Source organism: Mya arenaria, chromosome 9, assembly GCF_026914265.1.
Source record: "Mya arenaria isolate MELC-2E11 chromosome 9, ASM2691426v1".
Taxonomy (NCBI): domain Eukaryota; kingdom Metazoa; phylum Mollusca; class Bivalvia; order Myida; family Myidae; genus Mya; species Mya arenaria.
The window spans coordinates 1,370,284-1,393,595 of NC_069130.1; the positions used below are offsets into that span (position 1 = coordinate 1,370,284).

General features: G+C 34.0%; 1 protein-coding gene and 1 long non-coding RNA gene across 2 annotated transcripts in view; one reads left to right on the plus strand and one right to left on the minus strand.

Annotated features, from left to right (window-relative positions):
- The window catches only part of LOC128245468 (guanylate-binding protein 1-like), a 60,233-nt gene that overhangs the window by 30,208 nt on the left and 6,713 nt on the right, over positions 1-23,312 (minus strand). The window contains exons 3-4 of the mRNA XM_052963644.1: positions 4,692-4,740; positions 4,521-4,572 (exon numbers count right to left, since the gene is read on the minus strand). Coding sequence (XP_052819604.1) covers positions 4,521-4,572; positions 4,692-4,740 — 101 coding nt within the window. The remainder of the gene's footprint in view (positions 1-4,520; positions 4,573-4,691; positions 4,741-23,312) is intronic.
- On the plus strand, positions 5,956-22,524 carry LOC128245469 (uncharacterized). The gene is made up of 3 exons (XR_008263154.1): positions 5,956-6,077; positions 19,675-20,074; positions 22,273-22,524. It is a non-coding gene; the product is annotated as an uncharacterized LOC128245469 (long non-coding RNA).

Sequence of the window (23,312 nt, forward strand, 5' to 3'; positions counted from 1 at the left end):
CCTTCCGCCAGTATCTTCTATGCCGCCATTTTGTGGTACGCACAGATAACCAAGCTCTAGTCTGGCTGTTTAAGCTCAATAAGACTACGGGAAAATAGAAAGGTGGTTGGGAATTCTGTCCCCCTATGACTTCGCTGTTGAATATCGTAAAGGCCAATACCACGTCAACGCGTACGGTATGAGCAGTTGTGAATATCCGAGGGAGTGCCAGTGCCACCACGAGTGAGCCGCTCAAATACAGGCCCTGTGCGAAGTGCCGCCGGCGGGCGGAAATTATGTGCAACTCGGTGTTTCAATGCGGAGAACCGGAAGTAAGTGTGTCAGATGGTTTAGGAGATATCCGAGTATGCATGGACACTGACGTTGCGCCAGAAACTCCGATAAGAGCGAAAGTCACTGCTACGCAGACACTATACTCGGGTTTCGAAGGAGACGTTACGAACGGCGCAGCTGAAGGGACTGGAGCCCCGTCAAACCATATTGTATTATAAACTGAGACCCAGGTACCAGCTGTAGCCCGAGCACTGACGGGCGTTGACGAAGATGGGGCTAGCCGATTTGATCTAATTGAAAGGATATCACGAATGGCGTGGAAAAACTCGTGTAGTCTTACTGAGCTGGGAAAGCTGCAGAAAAAAGGACGTGAGCATTGGGCCGGTTTCATTATCTGGGACAGTTTAAGGACCGTTGAGTCCGTGGTCTACCGTAGCTTTTGCGAACTAGACCAGACAGATTACTACACGCAGCCAATCGTGCAACGCCTATTTAGGGAGGAGAATATTAGAGGAGCCAATGAACCAGTCACTGCCGGATATATGGGGGTTAAACGAACCAAGGGTAAACTCGCACGGAATTATGATTGGTTCGTGCGCATATCCTGAAGGAGCACATACCTATAAACCAGGTCCCGTTCCACTGTCTGCTGTTCCAGTTCAGATGCAAGGACATTAACACGCTTACAGATCACGTGAGCAGGTATTCACGACATGTGAGGCATGTACAAACATGAGAAAACCAACAAACTACGCACAATTCCTAATTAAAGGAAAGCGACCCATTCACATTACAAGTAACGACATGTTTCAGATTGCAGATTGCTTGACAAAAGATCTGTTGAAGGACGACTCCGATATTGAAAACGGAAAAATAGGTATATAACCCTCCTGGATGAAGCCTGGGGCACAGGCAAACACGCGCGGACCAGTAGGCGCCAAGGGGTATGGAGCAGGCATAACCAGCTTATACAGGTGTTGGAATTCGGAGTAAATGTTGGTCGGACATTCCAAGAGCTACGCCCAGCCAATAGGACAAATAATGTCTCCTACGTCGGAAGACCCCGGCCGATAAACCCAGTTAGAACTGCCCCGGACAACGTCGTTTCCGAGGAATGGAAGCTCCTTTACCATCCATTGCAAAGCTGGAAACTTCTACTGTATATATCTGATGTTGACATTTGCTGCTTATATTTATTGCCTTTACTCCAAAACAACATAAAACATTCATTGGCGTCATTATCTTGTGGAAGCGGGTACAACTTTACTCCCGAAACAACTGAGTTGCCTCATCCACAAGGGGAGAGGTAAATACGGTGACAAAGTAAACCTGTACTCCGTAACCGGAGTGACGGAACACCCTGGCCAGAGCGAAGTGTAACTTGGACACGCCCAATTATAAAGCATCGTCTAACCACTGGAGCTAGGTCTGTTTAAGGGATAATGGGCTATTTGATGGAATAAATGAAAATTGATGCAACGACGAAACATTGGGAAGCACAAAAAAACAATGCACTCAAGTTTAGAAAATAAGTCACTTATTCCGTTTTGCAATCTTTCTCATTTGATATTATTTTATGATGAAGTAATAGACAAAACACTTTATAAAACTTTGTCTGATTTGTATTATATAACATAAATTGGCATGTGATACGTGTTTAATATGATAATTTGTTTTTCTATGAGTACGATAAAAACTAGGGATTATTTAAACATGTGGGAATATAAAACAAGCGCAAAATTATGCTAAAAACAATACAATTCAATAAAATAAAATATGTTTATTTCGGCTTTAAATTAAAAAAGTTTTTATTCGTATATAAATATTATATGGCAGCATGTGTGACATTGATATTGTCAACCCGTGAGCAGAATGTCACCCGAGGCGTAAGCCGAAGTTGACATTCTGTTTCGAGGGTTGACAATATCAATGTCACACATGCTGCCATATGATATTTATTTTATTATACCAAACAAAATTAAGTACATAAAAAGTTTTAAAATGTTTTTAATTCATTTAATTAAACAAGTTTAACAAGGTAAACAAAATATAACTTAAAAAAATACTATGTCTAGAACAAAATTCCACCATTAATTATGTTTATTAAAATTCCTTAAAAAACTGACAGTTCCTGTCGTCTGATGTGTTTGTGTACACATTGAATAAGGACGTCACTGCTGTATGTGTATAAAGGAGGCAAGTACGTCATGATTTAGCGAAAATATTGAGGCAGTTATTTGCCCTTATATGACATTCAAAATATCACTGCGGTCACATGACCTGACAGTGAATTTTCGCTTGGTCACGTGTCAAAAAGATTGAAAATGTTTCTGATAGTCAAAATATCTCTTTTTCGGGTAATGGGATTTTACCATTGTAGACAAAAGTGAGGTATAATAATGATAAATAACATATGAAAAGTGGTGAACATAACTTAACAAAGGGATGTTTTGTATAAAAACATATGCATGAGATGTTATTACATACATGTATATTATTTCAATAAAACAGTACAAAAAGGCAGACGAAGGTATACCTTCAGGTTAAATATTTAACTGAATATATTAAGTTGTTGGCAAAATTTCACTTCTCAATTTCGTTTCAAAAAATATGTATTTCGCAATATTCATTTGACTTTTTCATTTGGAGGAGATGTTTTTCAAAATCATTTAATGTAGGCCATCTACAAAAGTAAGGTTGAAACTTGTTTTTTCTTAGGTCCCTGTTTACAGGGCATTAAAGCAGAAAGTGAAATTCTGTTTCTTCAGCTGTCATTCAACAGACTTTACAAAGACGTTCGTTTCTTGGTGTACTATCATACCTCCCAGTCTCTATTGCTATTGTATGTGCAGACACTCTAAAAAAATTAAAACGACTCTATATTTTAAGACAGAAACATTGTCTATATAATTTTCTAACACGAAGGTTTGTTTAAACATACAATATGACTCTAATTTACGAGATTTATTTATATCGGCATACTATGATAAATAATACATATCAATTAATCGCTGTTTTATTTTCGATATTGGAAAATTTATCTCGTTTTGGTTAGTCCAAATTACTCTAAACCATGATCTTGTAGGATATTTTTAAGTTAGTGAGCCCAGTTGTTGCTACCATATGTAATAATATCATCCGAGTCACATTTAAGCATTGTATAAGATCGGCGAATAAGTTAATTTTTGTCAGATTTAAGTGTTTTAGGTCAATATTAAAGCATTCGGAGTTTACAGATAATTATCAACGGTTCACCATATAATGCGGACCTGTTAGTTGATTTTTTTAACATTTAATAACTTTCTTAGCATTTTGGTATGAATTAATTCCAAATCCGGGCACGGGTGCGAGCCAATAACTTCATTCCCAAAATGAAGAATCGATGAAACTAGGAAGTAAAATAACTTCAGCTTTTGATTTATAAGTAAATCAACTCAAAAATAGTCTATTTAGTGCATTTCATGCATGCTGAGCAACTGATTTTTGGTTTCGGTACAACTGTCCATTTTGGTATATATTAAAACCAAGATATTTAAACGTTTTAACTAGTTCCAGCGTTTCCCCATATAATTATTTTTGGTAAGTCGCCCTTTTCAAATATCATTACTTTTGTTTAATTTGTGTTTATTTTGAGCCCCCAAGTGTTGCAATAGTTTTCTATGTCTGTTAACATTGAATGAAACGACTGGGATGACTTTGCAAATCCGACTTGGTCGTCGGCGTAAAAATAAAAGGAAAAGATATCATCGGAAAACTGCTGTTTTACCCTTATTCTTAGTTCGAAGAAGGGTTTCTTAAGACGTACACACGATTTTACTGAGTTACAGTAAAGCAGTCACCATGCGGCTGTGGATATTTTCAGACACCAAATTATGCCACAACAAATTTCTTTCAATGGAATCAAAACAACATTCATAGTCGACGAACGCAGCATACAATTTGTCACCTGAATTAAGAACTTTATAAATTATTGATTGTAATATAAAAACAGTCTATAATTGACTTTCCTTTTTGAGACCCAAATTGGTTTTTACATATGTTTTGGTAAATCATGTAAATTTATTATTCGATTAAGCAACAATTGTGAATATTTTGTTATAAGTATTATTCCCCTTCTGCAAGATCTGGGTCACCCTTCTCATAGTCTTGTGTAATAATGCTCTTTCCCCAAGAAAAAATAACAATAAGGGAATGCAAGCCTTTAAACATAATTATGGATATAAATGGATTTGTCTGAATGTACATACGTTTTTGAAGACGGTGATTCTCTTTCAAAGGTTACTGGTTTTTGGCGTTGACCTAAAATGGAATAATCAAAACTTGAAAAGAAAAATCAGTACACAATACACTAAGGTGCTGATAATGTATGAAATATATTTCCAGATAGTATTACTTTTTTCACAAAAAAATGTACTCACCAGGTCTTTTCATAGATGGGGATTTACTTGGACCGTCGGTCAGTATGGTCTGAAATAGTATCGGACAATTTCATCATAAAAACTCAAAACACGATGGAATGGAATTGAGACAACACAAATACGTAATGTAGCTATACTTCTGTAAGCACGATGCAACGACTAAATGTAACAAAATCGTCTAATTATAACATACAGTGTTTTAAATATTCATAGAATTATTCTTTTAGTTGTTTTTTAATATAAGAGACGTTTGTTTGCATGATACATAATTTAACGACCTCCAATTTGTGTTTGCAAATCCTAGATTTCGCAAACTCAAGTAGCCTTTAAATACGCTGTAATCGAATACTGGCCTATAATTTAGTTAGAAGGCTTCATTAAGGTATGATTTTGGTGTTTTTTGTTTGCGAAATGTTTTTGGAAGTTTGTCTAATTGACCCGCCAACTTCGGGCCCCAGCGGGGTTTTCGCAGAAAAACACGGGGTTTTTCACTATCCCGCGGGATTTTTCTCCCGTTTTTCAAGAGCTGGGGAAAAATCCCGCGGGGTTTCAATAATACACGATTCAAGTTATCTTAGCTCAAAACAACATCTTATATCAAAAGGAGCATTATGCTTCGACACCGGAAGTGAAATAACGCGAAACAAAAAAAACCCGCTTTTCAGTACGGGGTTTTTCTCCTGCGGGATAAAACTCCAAGATTTTACCGATAATGCAAAATCCGTAAAAAACCCACTTCTAAGCTATTATATTATTGTTATGATGTTAATTATCACTTGTTTAAGGATTTTGAAATACTTGCTTTTTATTTAAAGAACAACAGAAATTTTATAAATGTTTTTTACGGGAGAAAAACCCAGCAAAACCTGTTTTGACTATTTATGATTTTAAACGCGATTATTGCACTTCATTTATAGCAAAAACAAATGTTACTACATATGTATCTTATATGTTTACTATAACAACCATATTAGTTATGTAAATGATATCATTATAGGTAACTAACTAATTTCGAAACTTATGAAATAGTGTAATGTTACCTTTTTTTTTTTTTTAAATCTTCCTTTTTTAACCGTCTTTAAAAATACTGCAGGAATGAAAATTATACGTGACGTTAAAGAGTTGTAACGTTAAAAAGATGATATTGCTTAAAATTGTTTAATTATTGGTACTTGAATCTGACTTTAAACCGGTTTAACACAAACATACAATTACAATAATCAATACCAGGGTACATGTATCATGCTGGAAAATTACGAATGTATCAGACGAATTATTTTGTTTTTCATAGAAGATAAACAAAATCATCGAGCTTTGCAGAACGATGAATCAGAATGACTGAATGACACTAAGTTTTGCAAAATGGATATATCCCTAACTTCCATGGTAAGTCATATATATTTTATTCTATTGCATTTTTGTGTGGCTTGTTGAATATGTATCAGCCACAGGTACTTGACACAAACTTTTTTTAATGTTCTATATGGGCTATATACTATAATAAGATATCTTTATAAACATATATAGGCCGATTTTTTTATTATGTGACTTGCGCCTGTGGTATCAGCTAAGAACACAGGTAGATCTACTTGACACAAACAATTTTAATAAGAATATCTTAATACACTTATCCCATATATAAGGCGATTATTGATTATGTGACTTGCACCTGTGGCTAAGAAGTAGGACAACTCTTGGTTATGCACCAGTCAGTTGTAACCGCCCCCCCCCGGGTCCCTTTCGGTCCAGGTAAACCCGGGCAAAGGCCCATTTTCCCCAGCTATCCCCGGTATACACCCAGTCTCGGGTAATCACGGCCTCCCCAGTTCCGGAGAATAGAGGGGACTTTGACTTTCTGTCCAGCCAAGCCCGGGTAAAATCCTTGTCCTGCAGGGACGAATTGCCGGTAAAATCCCTGCCAAATGATCCCCTACCCCAAAGACCCTAGGTAAGGCCTCCGGTAATCACAGCCTTCCCAGGTCCGGAGAAAAGCGGGGACTTTGGCTTTCTGTCAAGCCAAGCCCGGGTAAAATCCTTGTCCTGCGGGGACAAACTGCCGATCAAATCCCTGCCAAATGATCCCGTACCCCAAGTAGTCCAAATAATTGTACGTTGACAGATTTTTTTATGATTTTTGATATGGCAAATCCTTAATGTACAAATTGTTTTGTACCAAAAGTGGGTAGTTGTTCCGGGTTAAAGCATATTGCGTCCATTAGATATCATAAAAACAAGTAATATTACCAGATTATGTTATTTTATATTAGTTCCGTACACAAAAAATAAGTATCCAACGAATAATTATGAGTTTGACGGTCTATCTCGAAGCTTGTTGGAGGTGGCCGACTTATTACGATTGTGTCGAGTTGTTCCGTTTGGCATAATTGTTGTCTGTGTCAGTCAACTTTCATTTTATTAGAAAGGTAAATGTGTTTAATGCATTAAATGCTTGTTTTGTGCAAAATAACTTCTTTTACATGTATGGTAAATTATATATATAAACCTTTATGATCAATTTCAACCATAAAATACTGCACTTAATACAATTTCAATATTTTTCAAACACCTCCGTTTTTTACACAAACCCGTTTAGACATTAGGGATTGGAAGAAACCCGTATAACACGTCTATAATTTTAGACTTGTACCCCAAGAACCCTAGGTAAGGCCTCCGGTATTCATGGCCTCCCCACCCTCCTAAAAAAACGGTGAGAAAAAACAACATTATTATTAAAAGTATTTATTCTTTTCATGAAAGTCTTTTGCCTGTAATTGCGCATTCAACATCCTAATGCAATATAAACTGTCATGATCTGCCCCCAGATTTCAGATTTAGTAAGGTTCTTATGACACAGACAACAGTTTTGCCTATATATGATCTGTGGGTTGGCGCATGATTATTATATATTAATGGCATATTTAGCTGACTGCAATGGTCAAAATTGACACCAGCCCAAATTTTATTTAGTAGGGCTTGATAAAAAAAATTAATGCCAAGCATTAGTGTTAGAAGTCGGGCTTGTACCTTCAAAAGTCTAATTGGATGACTGACTCCGTATGTGCATGTTTTGACATATTTTTATTACTGTTTGGACTTTCTGGTAGCATAGTTGTGCTTGTTAGATGTAAAATTCTTCCCTCAGAAAAATGTATCCATGGTGTGTGTTTTTCCATGTAAATGTCATTAATTATAACTATAACTATAGTATATGTCACTGTTATATTGGTCTAAATAACTGTTTCAAAGATGTGATTACTTTCAATGTACCTGTCCTCAGAATCATTAATTTGTAAGTTGTATACATGAATGTAATATCTGTTCGTGAATAGCCATGGGGTGTATCTCTTCATTGTACTAAATGTCCTTATAACTCTTACTATAGTATATGTCAGTGTAATGTTTGTACTTGAATAACTGACCCCATGGCACGTGTCTTTGTAATGAACCATACATTTTAGAATGACTATTATGATTATTACTATATATTGAAAGTCAAATGTAATGTCCGTCCCTGAATAAATGTCACTATAGTGTCATTTTTTGTTATAAAGTACATTTTAGAATAACTATTTATACTATATTGTATGTAATTGTAATGCTTGTCCCTGAATAACTGTCCCCATGGTGAGATTCTTTGTAGGTACATTTGAGAATACCAATTTCTGGAGTGTGTGTCAATGTTATGTCCGTCCCTGAATAACTGTCACCATTGGGTGTGTCATCACAATGTACATGTCAGAATTACTATTACTATAGTATAATGTCATTTAGTCAATGTATGTTTGTCCCTGAATAACTGTCCCAATGGTTCAATTCTATGTAAAGTAAATGTCAGGATAATTATTAGTATATGGTTATTGTCAAGTGTGATGTCTGTCCATAAATAAGTCTTCTCATGGTGTGTGTCTTTGCAATGTTCATGTAAGAATAACTATAACTATAGTGTATGTCAATTAAGTCTAGTCAATGTAACATCTGTCCCTGAATAACTCAGTCCTCATGGCGCTTGTCTTAAAATGTTAATATGTCAAAATAACTAGTACTTATAAAAGTGTATACATCAATGTAATGTCCGTCCCTGAATAACTGTCCCCATGGCATTTGTTGTTACAATGATAATGGCAGAATAACTATTCCTATAATGTATGTCAATGAAATGTCTATCCCTGAAATCCCTGTCCCCATGGTGTGTGTCTTTACAATTTTCATATCAGAATAACTATTTTTATAGTGTATGTCAATGTAATGTCCGTCCCTTATTAACTGTCCCCATGGGGTATGTCTTTGCAATGTTCATAAATTTCAGAATAACTATTCCATATATAGTGTATGTCAATTTAGTGTGGCAGGCCCTGATTAACTTTCCCCATAGTGTGTGTCTTTGCAATGTTCATTTCAGAATTACTATTTCTATAGTGGTGTTAATGTAATGTCCGTCCCTGATTAACTGTCCCCGTGTAGGGATTCTATGTAAAGTACACATCAGGATAATCAATTACTGTATTGTATATCAGTGTTATGTCTGTCCCTAATTAAGTCACCCTAAGGGTGTCTGGTGTGTGTCTTTGCAATGTTCATGTCAGAAATACTATTAGTATAGTGTATGTAAATGTAATGTCCGTCCCAGAGTAACTGTCACCATGTAGCGATTCTGTGTAAAGTACATGTCAGGATAACTAATTACTATATAATTGTATGCCAATGTTATATCCCTAAATAAGTCTCCCCATGGATGCACCAGTCAATTGTATCCACGCCCCCCCCCCACTCAGGTCCGGGGGTATACCGGGGATAGCCAGAGAAAAGGGCCGTGTTTTTACTTTCCAGGTGGTCCCGCAGAACCGGGTGACCGCGGTGGTTTTGTCATAGGGCCAAATTAAGCCAAGATTGGACCTTATAGAGTCTCTGGGGTGCGGGGGCATTTGGCCGGAGTTTAACCATCAGTTCGTCCCCGCAGGGCGGGGATTTAACCCGGGGTCGGCTGGACCAAAAGTCAAAGTCCCGGCTACTCCCCGGACCTGGGGGGGGGGGGCTGTGGTTACAATTGACTGGTGAATTATAATGTCAGTCCCATTGGCATGACTGTCATGGTAATGTACATGTACCGGTAATTATTACTTTAGTATATTATTTTAAAACTAACAGTAGGATGTCAAAATGACTTAATTAATTACACCATGATGAATGATAATATATCATGAGTGGATGGTACTCTGAAATTGCAGATACTAATATTATTTTTTTTAGTTGAAAGATTTTACTATTATTAAAGTGACTGGTCAATAAACAGAATTTATGATGAAATGGGTTTCATTTTCCTACATGCTTTGGCGAAACAAAATAATCCGCTGAGTTCTCTCCATTCCTTGAAGCTGTCAAATAAGTTCACATTTGGATTATATATTTCTTAAATATATATGTCTAATGTCTACACTCATGCACAATATTTTGCTAAGAATTGGGCGCAAGTCCGCTAACGCGTTCACAGGGGGTACTTTGAATGACTGGGGAATAGCACAGTAGCGCCCCTAGTGTGCCTCCATGTTTTCAGTTCCTACTGAAAGATTACTGTTGGTCAGCCTTAGAGTATTTGAGGTTGGCTGATGTAGTTTTTTCAACAGTCAGAGACTTCTGTTCAGGATTTCCACTCCTTTATTCTAAGAATAGTGTTCCTTTCAAATCAGCGATAACAAATAACACAATTACAATTGCAAATCCAGTATGATTTAAGTCTATTTCATGTATAGTTATATGAATTTTTCATATGTGGCAGGTCTATTTTAGAAGTCTTTTGTTTATAATTGTCTCTGTGGCTGCATTTATGCCACTCTGATCCTGTTGTTGTTGAGATAATGAAGATAAAATTCTCTATTAACAAAAAGTCCACAATTAGAAAATAGTAGGAGAGAACATAATTAAACTTTTCCAAAAAAAAAATCTTAATCAAGATATGGAAAGGGCCCTTATAATAACCTAATTAAACTTAAAATTAAAAACAAAAAGTAAGACTTGTTAATAACTCTAAAATCTAGGTGTTAGATGACATTAAAGCTGCACTCTCACAGATATATATACCATTTTGACAACTTTTTTTTTGTTTGTCTTGGAAAGAGCAAATTTCTGCCTAGTTATCTGCAAATAAATTTATGATTGATGACAAAATCAGATCGTAGATTTTCACATTTTTCTATTTGAAAAATTGATGTTTTTTAAGGAAAATGCATATTATATCATTTTTGGATTTTTTGTTAGTACCCCGGCGAAATAATGACCATGGTCGACCATGGTCCCCACGGTTTTTGACAGTTTTTGACGGTCAACCATGTTTTATCATGGTTAACCATCAAGTACCGTGGGAAAATCATTGCCTGGACCACGGTCGACCATGGTCGACCGTGGTCGACCATGGTCTACCATGGTACAAAAAAAGATCACCATGGTATACCATGGTTTGACCATGGTCGACCATGGTACAAAAAAAGATCACCATGGTATACCATGGTTTTTGAAGGTCAACCATCAAGTACCGTGAAAAAAAACCACAGTAGACCATGGTACAAAAGTTTTACTCCGAGAGTCACCATTTCAACCATGGTCTACCATGGTACACCAAGGTTGACCATGGTCAGCCACTGTGACAGCTTACCATAGTCTACCATCATCCTTTTTTATCTGATTCTTTACTTTGGATAAGTCTAAAAATGATTTGTTGATTTTGTTAAATAACAGAAATAGCAACTTAATAAATGTGGTCTTATTCTTTACTGATATTTAGTAAACACACAACTTGTCAACAACAGACGTTGTGTTTCAGTATTAACCCTTTACCAGCTGTTCTGCTAATTTTAGACTCATCCACAACGAAAGCATCTGATGGAAAGGAAGAATATCTATTGGAAAGGAAGAATGCCAAATTTGAAAACCTTTGAAAACATTGTGGGAAATAGAGCATTTGCTCATTACCGAGCATCTATGCTCCATTCCTCTGTGAAATGATGTTCTTGTGTTTAATTACTGTTCAAGAACTATGCAAAACTGTACTAGAACAGTAACTGATCACTTTTAAGAACAGTTGTACTTGAACAGTTCAAGAATACTTTTTAAGAACAGTTCTTGAATTTTTTAAAGACTATTGTTGTTCTAATACTGTTCTATATTAAAGTCTAGTACAATATAAGAACAGTTCATGAATAGTGTTTGCACTTAAAATGTTCTTGAACTGTTCATAAAGACAAGTTGGCACATTTAAAGAATAGTTTATGAACTTTTATGTTCTTAATATGTTCTTGAAATGTTCTTTTTAAACAATTTGGCACATCATAGGAACAGCTTATGAACATGGCAAGTTCTTAAAATGTGTCTTTGAAAGAAAACTTGTACAAAAACAAGTAGTTGCATCAGCAACAGGCAGGAAGTTGAGGTAGCTGTGGTTACAACTGGCTGGTGCATTTAGTGTAACACATTTGGCCCAGTTATAACCCAAAGATTATAAATAAAAAAATAACAAACGTAAAGAAAATTCCATATCAAAATAACATGAACATTAAAATTAAATTTATTTTAATTAAAGCACCACATATATCATATGTATCATGTAAGGTGCCATGGATTGCTGGTCACATTGCCTGGATACAGTAATTTATATTTTTTATATATTTTTTTTTAATAGATTTTTTTATTTATTTTTTGTCAAGATTTTGTCAAGTTATTAGTAACTTTTTTTCATGAAAAATGTGGAATATTTTTTAAAATGACATATATTCACTATCTTGTCAAAAAAAAAAATTAAAAATAAAAAAAATATAAAATAAATATTTTATTTTATATAAAATTACTGTATCCAGGCAATGTGACAAGCACCTGTGGTCAACACTGGTTAATTAGTTGTTAAACCGGTTAAATATAATATTTACAAAATACTATAGCCATATTCTAACGTAGCTATATAACTATATTCTAACGGTTACGCATTTCATTCGGAACTCCTCGGCCATTTTATCGAAAACAACCTCGGATGTATGCCGGTACATCTGTTGAAGTAGTTCGTAAAATTTTGAATTATATCATTAGTTAAATGTAGTGTTTTAGAGCTGTATTTATTGATCTAAGTTTAAATTTATTGTCATTGAATTGTATTAAAGCAAACATAATGAAGAATCCCAAGAGTTAAGTCACAAAGTTTAACTGCTAAATAAAATTACTACGCGATCTACTTGCAGCGGACTTAAACGTACCACTTTTTGAGTGTGTAAACCATCCAAATACATCCGAGGTTGTTTTCGATAAAATGGCCGAGGAGCTCCGAATGTTACGCATTTAAGACGAAACGCTCTTCACTGGCGGAGATAGTTTCGAACACCCGCCATTTTTGTCGAAATAATGCGCCAAATAAACTGATGTCTTGTTTCGTTTATTTAAGGTAAGTTCAAGCGATGTAAGGAGTATAATTCAGTAACGTTTATAACGATCTTTTACGCTAATATTATTGTTTAAAATAACATAGCAACATTTTGAAGTAATGAGCAAATATGTTTTGTTGTAATACATTTTCGCGACAAACATACGAAATACGTTTGTGTAGAAACACAGTTAAATTCTTGTTTTTGACTAGCGTTCAGCTAATACTTAATTTATATATATATATTAAAGCAGCTTTTAAATTTGTTTCTTAACGTTGGTAAGCTATTTTTGTCGAGAAAAAGGATCAATTGTAATGGGCCGGCAGCGATGCAAAAGTGGGTGGGGAAGGTCAAAAACTAAAACCTTTAAAAAAGTTTTTATTGTTTTGAGGAACGATCTTTTAGGGGAGTGAAACATATATTTTTGGCGACATGTTAGTAGGGAGTTAACAAATTTTACAATAGAATATTAATATTTTTTATAAAAAAAACTTTCACATTTATTCTAAAATGTCTGTTGCCATTATCACTTTGTTTTCATGTCAAAATGCTCCAGACTACCTATTTAACAATGTTGTGAGTTCGTTATTATATCTTGTCAAATAAAATAAAAAGTTCTTCAGGTTAATAATGAAAAGTAGTGGATGAGAGATCATTTCCGGGTTACAAATATGTTAATATCTTTTTAAATATAGCTGCAATCAAAACAAAGACATTTTTGATTGGACAGTTTCAATAACTTCGACTCAGTCACAAATATACTCTTTTTGTTTAAAGACAATATAGCTTTTTGATTTGAAATCTGATAAAATCTTATATCATAAAATATGCTCAAATCCTAATTACAGCTCCTCATGTTGCAATGGATAAATGGGTATGAATCATGCTTGTTAAATATTGAACCTCAAAACTAAGAAGAAATTGATTTTTTTAACATTTTTAAATTTTGGTCCTTCAATGGACTTTTGCATCGCTGCCAACCCTTGACCTTTTAAATAACCACTATGCAAGCAAATTATGGTTAAGTGTCTGAAATGTTGTTTCGTCTATTTTAGCCAACCCAAAGGAGCTAACAAATAAATCATCAGTCCTCAAAAGAATCAACCAGTGAAGGAGAAAAACATTCAAAGCCGTAAATTGTCAAATCCATCAGTGAGTAGACTATTTTTTAAAGCAAATGGTAAGATTTTCATTCTGGTTTTGGAAACAATATGGTTGGATGTGTGGAGTGGATTTTATATGTAACAGACAAACACTAATGAGAATCTTTAAAAAAAAATCAGACTCAATAAATTTGAGCTCTTTGGTTCGAAAGAATTAAATAAGCTATCATTAATTTATATACCTGCAACATTGAAATCTTAATTCGCACTGATTTGATAACCAACTGGCCGTTAGTTATTTGAAAATGTTGGCAGTACAAATAAATAAAAGAAATATTTTTCAGGTTGGAAGATGGATGTCAAAGTCTCAGACAACGAAAGGCTTCCAGATTTTAGAAAAGACCACTTCAACAAAAACAATCATGCAAAGAATGACTGCAAAAAATCTTTTCGCAGATGCGTTTCATCATCGTATAAGGAAAAGGGACCTGGGTACAGAGACTAGATGTAAATGTCAAGGACTGAAATGAGCAATTCAATGGTTTCTTACTAATTGTGTTTATATGCGTCATAAGAAATTAAAACTGTTATAAATGGATGGGTAGTAATGATGAAATTATCACCCTGTGTCGAATGACATTAACTATTCATGAATTTAGTTCATGAATGACATTTTGAAAAAATAATGTTCATGAACTGTCAAGTTCATTTACTAAGCAGGAGTTCATGAACTTAGTGGGAGTTCATGAACATGATTTGTCCAAATTGTCATTCATGAATAGTTCATCTTATTCTCATCAAACGCTTGACGTCACTGACATGGATAAGTAATTTGCTGGACTAAAGAAGCTCGATACATGGAAAATGATAAATGCGAATCAATTAATACGCTGTCGTTCTAGAATCAAAATAACAACTGTATGACTAACTTTTATCAGTAAATACAAAACTGAGTTTGGCGCGCTGATGCAAAAAATTAAGTCATTAATAACTATGCATTTAAACTCCAGAATTACCTTTAAGAACCATTAATGTACAGGTGCATACTTTTTTTTCTTAAATACAATAACTTTATCAACTGTGTTAGTTTGAATTTTTTATCCATGTTTTTATGCACATTGGTTAAAAGTACATGTTTGAAAAATATAATGATATAATTTAGGAGAGATAACAGTTTTACTTGCGTCTATGCTGTAAGAGCGCAGTAGGGCATGTGAGCAAATTTCATAAAGCATGTTAGAGCATCTTGGGTCATTTGCTTTTTTTACCCTACTGCGTTCATACAGCATAAGCGCAGTAAAATGTGAGCAATACTTGTAACTTTAATACATAATCATAAATGAAAAAAATGTTCATTGTGGTAAAACAGAAGCAGTTAAGAAAAGTAATCTACTTTTCATGAAGAATTGAAATTGGTTACCTAAAACTGGAGCTTATAAGAAAGTGTTTTCAATTTTCTTGTTGACTATTTCTTTCATAATAGTGGTTGACATTTAAAACAAGAAAGTTATAATGTAACAATTGTTCAAGATTTGTTCCTAAAACGTTATCGTTTAACAATTGTTATCACAATTGTTAGTCAGGAATGTACTGGGTAGATTTCAAGATTTTAATCCATGCAAGAACATTTCTAGATCCGTACTTGATCTATTCTTAACGTGTACAAGAACCACTAGAAAATGATAAGAACATTTTAAGAAATGTGCATGAATTGTTCTTGAACTGTTCAAGAACTGTACTTTTACTACTATTTAAGAAATGTGCATGAATTGTTCTTGAACTGTTCAAGAACTGTACTTTTACTACTCTTTAAGTGTGCAGGAACAATTCAAGTTCCTGAAATGTAACAGTTTCAGTTTAAGAACTATATTGTAGGAACAATTGTTCAAGATCTGTTCCTAAAATGCATTTCGGGTTTGATCTTTTTGTTAAAAATGTTTTATTCTGTAATAGATAATTAATAAGCCTCAACTGTCCATTATGCAAAATATTGGAGGGTCTTCGGCGCTATGTGCCGCCGCCGAAGACGCTCCAATATTTTACATAATGGACAGTTTGAGGCCTATATCATACTAAATATATATATATATATATATATATATATATATATATATATATATATATATATATATATATATATATATATATATATATATATATATATATATATATACTATAATTTTGTTCTAGTCAAAGTTTGGCACAAGTTGTTAGCTATTGCAGAGAAATAAGACATTTTTTTTCCTTCTCATATACATGTAAATGGGATATCAACAGAATACAGTACTCGGCATGCTAAACTAGATGACGCCATAAACATATTTTAATCAATACAATTCCATTTCACTGATTTTGATCTTTGTTAAGTTTGTTGTCAATCCTATTTATGTGACCATGGTCTACCATGGTATGTGACCATGGTCTACCATGGTATGTGACCATGGTCTACCATGGTAGTTCATGGTTTACCATGGTAGTTCATGGTCATATACCATGGTAGTTCATGATATATCATGGTAGTTCATGATATATCATCGTATACCATGTAACGTCAAATGGCCGCCCCATGGTTTATGACCATGGTCTACCATGGTGTGCTACCATGGTCTACCATGGTCTACCATGGTATCAAACCATGGTCTACCATGGTATAATACCATGGTCTACCATGGTGTGATACCGTGGGGCGGCCATTTGACGTAACATGGTAGTCCATGGTAGTCCATGGTCATATGACCATGAACTACCATGGTAGTCCATGGTAGTCCATGGTTATTGGCCATCATTTTCGCAGGGGAAGTTTTATTTATATAACTGGTTCCATGGATTTTTGCAAAAATTGGCTGGTTCCAAGGCAAACAATAAAAAGTTGTCAAAACGTTCAATCTGTGAGAGTGCAGCTTTAAGTGCACTGTACAAAGACAGCTGGTAAAAATTAATGAATAAACACTTAAAGCAAAATTATGTTTAAACTGGGACCAATAATATGTTATCTTACTCCCAGGTTTAAACAATTGCATATAATAACAATAATTATAGTTTTGTCTGGCTTTTCTTACACAAAAAGAAACTAATTTTTTAATCAAACAAAATACATTAAAATTGCATATCCAGAATATCCTTGAAATAATATCAAAATGCCAAAATAAAATGTACAAAAAAAAACAAAAAAACATCTGAATTAAATAACAATTAGCCACTTTAGCAAAATGGAGAATTATACATTTAAGATATTCACATAAAATTCACCTCAATTTTTCCTTTCCATATGATTATATATATTTCTTATTTTTTTCCCTCTTTGCTATTAGCCTATAAATCAACATGACCATAAGCAATTATTTTAATCAATTCTGTGAAATGCTATGAAATTGAAGTTCAATTCTAAATTGACAGTCATGTATCTCTTCCAATATTATAAGGATTTATATTTTAAGCATAATTAAGGAACATGTATTTTGATCAATTAAAGTGCATAACTGCAGATTATGTTTATTATCTTAAATAAATTATAAGCCTATTATAATCATATTTATAGCACCATTTTCAGAATAATGATTGTCACATTAACCAGGCTTTCCCTGTATAAAACTGTCATTCATAAAGAACATTAAAAGGCAATTTTAACTCAGCCAATCAGATGTCAAAAACAATGAAAGGGGCAATGTCAAGTCCAGTGAAAGGGGCGGAGCTGAAATGTAGATGGATCTTACCAACTGAGGAACTATTTTGATTTTCCTCATTTGCTTGTAATAAAAATTAAACTTTTACATTGATACAAATTTATCAATATATTATTGAATATAAAAGTGAATTATAAGCAAAATAATGACACAAAACATGACACATCTTGCATAAAGATTAGCATTTTGATAAACTTCCTGGAATTGTTATACTGTGAAATCATTAATGTTCGTGGGGCATTAATGTTCGTGGTTTTCGTGGGTTGGGTGATCCACGAATTCAAGATCCCACGAAATATAAATCCTTCATTCACTTTTTCAATTGCCTTGTTACGTACATACACTAGTATATTATTTACAGAGGTCGCAGTATACAGTGTTAAAACCTGTCTCACTGTATAACTTACGATCATTATTCTGTTAATATATTATAACTGCCTTTAACAAATAATGAACCAAATCAATTAAATGTGTTTTATGCAGCAAATGACAGTTATAAGCACGTGTTAAAACGTGTGCTGTTAATGAAAATATCCAAGTTTACAAGATGTGCGTGATGAGTGGCTGTACTCGATTTTTTTATTTAATGAAATAATTAATCGATTACTAATACATTGAAGGTTACTAAGCACCGAACGTGACAATAAACGCACCTTTTCGGTGTTTTCACAATTTGCAAAATTCTTAATTGGCATTCAATGGCTTCCCCTATCTGTATTTATGATCAGGGTACATCTTCTTTTATTACCTTTATTCCCAATTAAATCGATAACTGACATGGGTATATGCACTAATTGGCATGTCGTACCACATTAGCGAATGTCATAAACCGAGTGACGTAGAAGACGGAAATCACGGGCCAGCGCGTGGATATTATGCAGACGATCTAGGACGATCGCATCTTCGATTTATTTTTTTTTTCAAAAATGAAAATCCACGAATTCAAGTACCCACGAAATTGTTTTTTTTCGGCAAACCACGAAATTTCATGCCCACGAACATTAATGATTTCAAAGTAATCAAAATACCTTGCACCAATATATCAAATCCTACTCCCACACAATGCAATGTAATAAAGTAAAAAATATATACAGTATGCAGCAAAACTGTCTTCAAATTAAATCCTTGATTAGGCGAAACAAATATTCTTAGTTTCTACTAACATCCCCCCAAAAAAGGGTAGATAGGTAGGCATTACTTTTTTTTGGACGACCATAATTCTTTAGCAAACTGACCTGTATCAGGGTATTATTTTTGGTCTCTGAAAAAACCCATTTTGATCAAAACGCAAAAAAAAAAAAATAGGAAGAAAAAAATTAATTCAGATGGGTGTAAACAAAGATTTGTATAGGCCTTATTATGTCCATGTTATCATATCAGTGATCAAAATAATCACAAGCCCTGCAAATGTAAAGTTCTTTCTTGGCTGTCAGGGGCCCAGGGCCCACTTCAACTCTTGATTTATGGTAGGTTCTGTTGAAAGTGTTTGAAGCAAAATACTAGTTTAAAAATATTGGCTTTAAAGGTCTCCATAGTAACACTTCTAAACCTAACAAATGGAGTGAATTAGGGGGTTAATTGGGGGTAATAAAACACATCTTGATAGTGACAATTTTAGTTTTAATCTTTCAAGTGGTGGTTCAACTAAGGAGGGATATATATATATATATTCTGTAACATTCTAAACTTTAGCATAAAATGTTAACTTAAATTTAATAAGAAAAAATATAATTAAAATGTGAAACTTTTTTGTCATTTAAAAAAACTTGTCACAGCTTCACATTCTCTTATTTTTAAGGCCTTCGACATATTTGAGTGGGATCCTGAAACAACCCCTGACACAACAACTTAATTTACAAGAACAACCCTGCGTATAAGAACTACAATACTTCTGACAAAAACAAACAAAAGCAACTCCAGATTTATGAACAACTCTGATTACTAGAACATGAACACCAACCCCATCTTCAAGAACAACAACTTCAACCCCAGAACATCAACACTTCCTGCAGGGACAACTACAAAAACATCGGCTTCAAGAACAAATTCATCCTAAACACAAACATCAGCAACAACAGCTACCCGAATAAAACTACTCGAACTACAAGAACACCAGCAACACACTCTTTAAGAACACCAGCATCATCATCTTCTTCTAGACTTGCAAATGCAACAAACACCAAAGACAAAGTTGAATGGTATGTATATATGAATGCAAAGTTTTGACATACACATGTATAAGATATAGTTATTTGTCTTATTCCATAAATATGACCTACTCATTAGAACGTCATTGATTAAATTATGTAATTGAATAAAACTAAACAATCAATTTGCTATCATGGATTCTTTAAGTCAATGAGCATATGACTTTTTTTTATTGTCTTTTTATTTTGTTAATGTCTCAAAAAAGAATGACTACCTCAAGTTGGCTGATTTCCATTAGATTTGAAACATTATTGAAGTATTCAACAATATATTTTGAATAGGCTTTTTTATTGAAGATTATGTTCATGCAACATACCTACTTTATTTGTGTACAATGTAGCCATAAACTTAAAGGGACTAGACACCAGGTTGGCAAGTACAGTATTTCTTTAAAATAAGCCTTAGAACTGTCGATGTGATCATTTAGAAGGCTGATAATACTAAAGGGTTATTAGTACTGTGTTTTGATCCGGGAGGTTGTATTTAACTTGAGTGGATTTTTGCAGATTCGGATTTCACAAGGCACAAGCCTCCCGGATCAAAACGCCATACTAATAACCCTTTTATTATATATACATTACTAATTTACTTGTTACATCACTTAAAAGCCACATGTTTTCATAATAAATGTCATTTTAAAGGGTCTGTCTCACAGATGATGAAATAGCGAAAAAAAACAAATTGTCGAAAAATGACATAAACTAGGCATCGATGTGTACAATGCATTTAAACGTACTAATTGAAGTACCACATAGTTTACAATTTATTTAAGTTTAGCAGTTACTTAGTATTTTTCCATTAAAAAAGATTACTGGGTATGTGTTCAAGGTAGAATTCATTCAATCATGCGTGATTGGCTAGAAGGTGTTATCACGTGAAGTTGGACTTTAATTTTTGCGACGTGGGTTTGACCCGTTCTCCGACACAATTTTTTTTTTTATATTTTGGTACGTTTTTTTACAATTATGACATCAAAGTGTAACACATTCTATTAGATAATTGTCCTGAGATTCGTTACAGAAAAAACTTTTTTTGGTGCAAATCTGTGACTCAGTCCCTTTAAGGACACATTATTTTGTTTTATGACATCATTTTAACATCACGCAATGACACTTGTAAAGTTGTTATGACGTGACGTCACAAGAGTTGAAAACGGCTGTAGTGCACTAGAGTGGAATACAGACTACTGTATTTTGCGATATGTATTACGTGTGGATAAATGATGGGTATATAATAAATAATTTTACATGATTAAAATAAACAGAGCAATCATTTGACTATCTCATTTGGGTTTCATTGTGTAAAAATAGTGAATTAAGTTTTCCAAGTTTATATTATATCCATTTATGAATACAGGTAAATATACTGATGCTTTTTTAAACTTACTGGGATATTATATGTGGTAAACACACCCCAGAAAGTTTCATATCGGCAATATGTGCAAAAGCTGTGTCTTAAGCAATGTTATATAGCTATTAAAGTAAGATTACAAGTTATACACTAGTATATCAATTGTATGTAAGTTTTTGACAGTTATCTATTTTTTTGCAATTGTATCATCTGGTGTCTAGTCCCTTTAATAAACACTGTTAAATTCATACATTATTGAAAAAAATGACAAGCAGCAATTGTCATCACTTGATTGTTATCCTTGCCTTGGGGTTTAGTTTTGCGTTCAGGTCAGTTACATGAAAACTATCAAAGTTGTCACTTTGAAACTTGGGGAACTTGTACATCTTATACCCTTCTTCACATTATACCCTAAAGATATTGAGTCTCACCTGTTTTTAGGGTAAAAAACGTGAATTTTGGTTGATTTCGAGAAATGGACACTAAGCTTCTTCATAGAAAATGAAAGGATTATGCCTTCAATATATCAAACTCATTTGGAAGGGAATGGGGAGGATGGGGGATATTTTAGTATTTATGGACTATAGTCTTATTATTTTAAGTTTAATAAAATAATGTGCTTAGAAGGCGGCTTACAAGCAAACTATCAGAGCTATCACTTTTAAACATTGGAATATTCACTTTCAAATGTACAATATGAAATAAATTTACAATAAAAGGATATAATCAGACGAGCGTTTAGAACCCGCAGGTGGTGCTCTTGTCATATGCCAAATGTGCTGGTATAAACAAGTGCCATTTTTGTGTGAAATTAAAATTTTCCTTTCTTAAATTGCAGGCTAACTTCAATGGAGAGGACAGAGTAATGGCAAAAAGAGGATCATTTTAAAGAGAGGAGGAAGAGGGATATGTAAAGAGTGTTCTGAGGCCAGGATATCAGCAGTGCGTTCAGTCAGGCGAGCGTTTACAAAACGCTCGCAAACGTTTTGTTTTGTATCTCTGTTGCAACGCAGCGCATATACGTTAAGCGGGAAACCAAACAGCAAACGTTCGCCGCAAACATCTTTACTGAACGCGTTGCAGATTCATGATGGGGGAGGGGGGGGGGGCGGTGGAACAATTTTCGAGAATTATTGACATACATGTGTATAAATATATATATATATATATCATGGTAGGAACTGTTTGCCTTGTCAACTGTGACTTAAATATTTAGTTCTTGTGTCAGCCTGTGCTTATCTCAAATATTTAATGACATTTTTTTGGTTTGTTTGATAGACATGATAATTATATAACTATTAAATATAAATGGCAACAATTATAGATAAAACATTGTAACTCAGGTTAACTAAAAAGTATAATAGATAATCAATTGTTTATATGCAATATATATTTAAGGATGCATATTTCTTTTATTCTTGAATCTATTTTTTGTGTTTTTTTTTTCATATATCGAGAATAATATGTACAGCTAACTGACCAATAGAGTGAATTTAGTCAATGATGTATGACCCTAAGATTAAGATTGACTTAAAGCTGCACTTTCACAGATTGAAGTGAACTTCTTTATTTTTTGGCTTGGAAAGAGCCAATTTATGCGAAAATGCATGAAAAATAGTGTCATAAGACTGCATACTTTCTTATTTAAGTTCAAGAACTGATGTTGAATGCCATTACATTAATTTTCGAACAGAAATCTACAAATCTGCGATCTAATCTTTTGTCAGCAGTCTGATTTGCAAAAAAGAATGTAGAAATTTGCTCATTTAAGACAAAAAAAATAGAACAGCTGTCAAAACCGTAAATCTGTGAGTGTGCAGCTTATTTGCATATTTTGAACTTATGTTTCTTCATTCGTTTTTTTCATTTTTAAAGTTA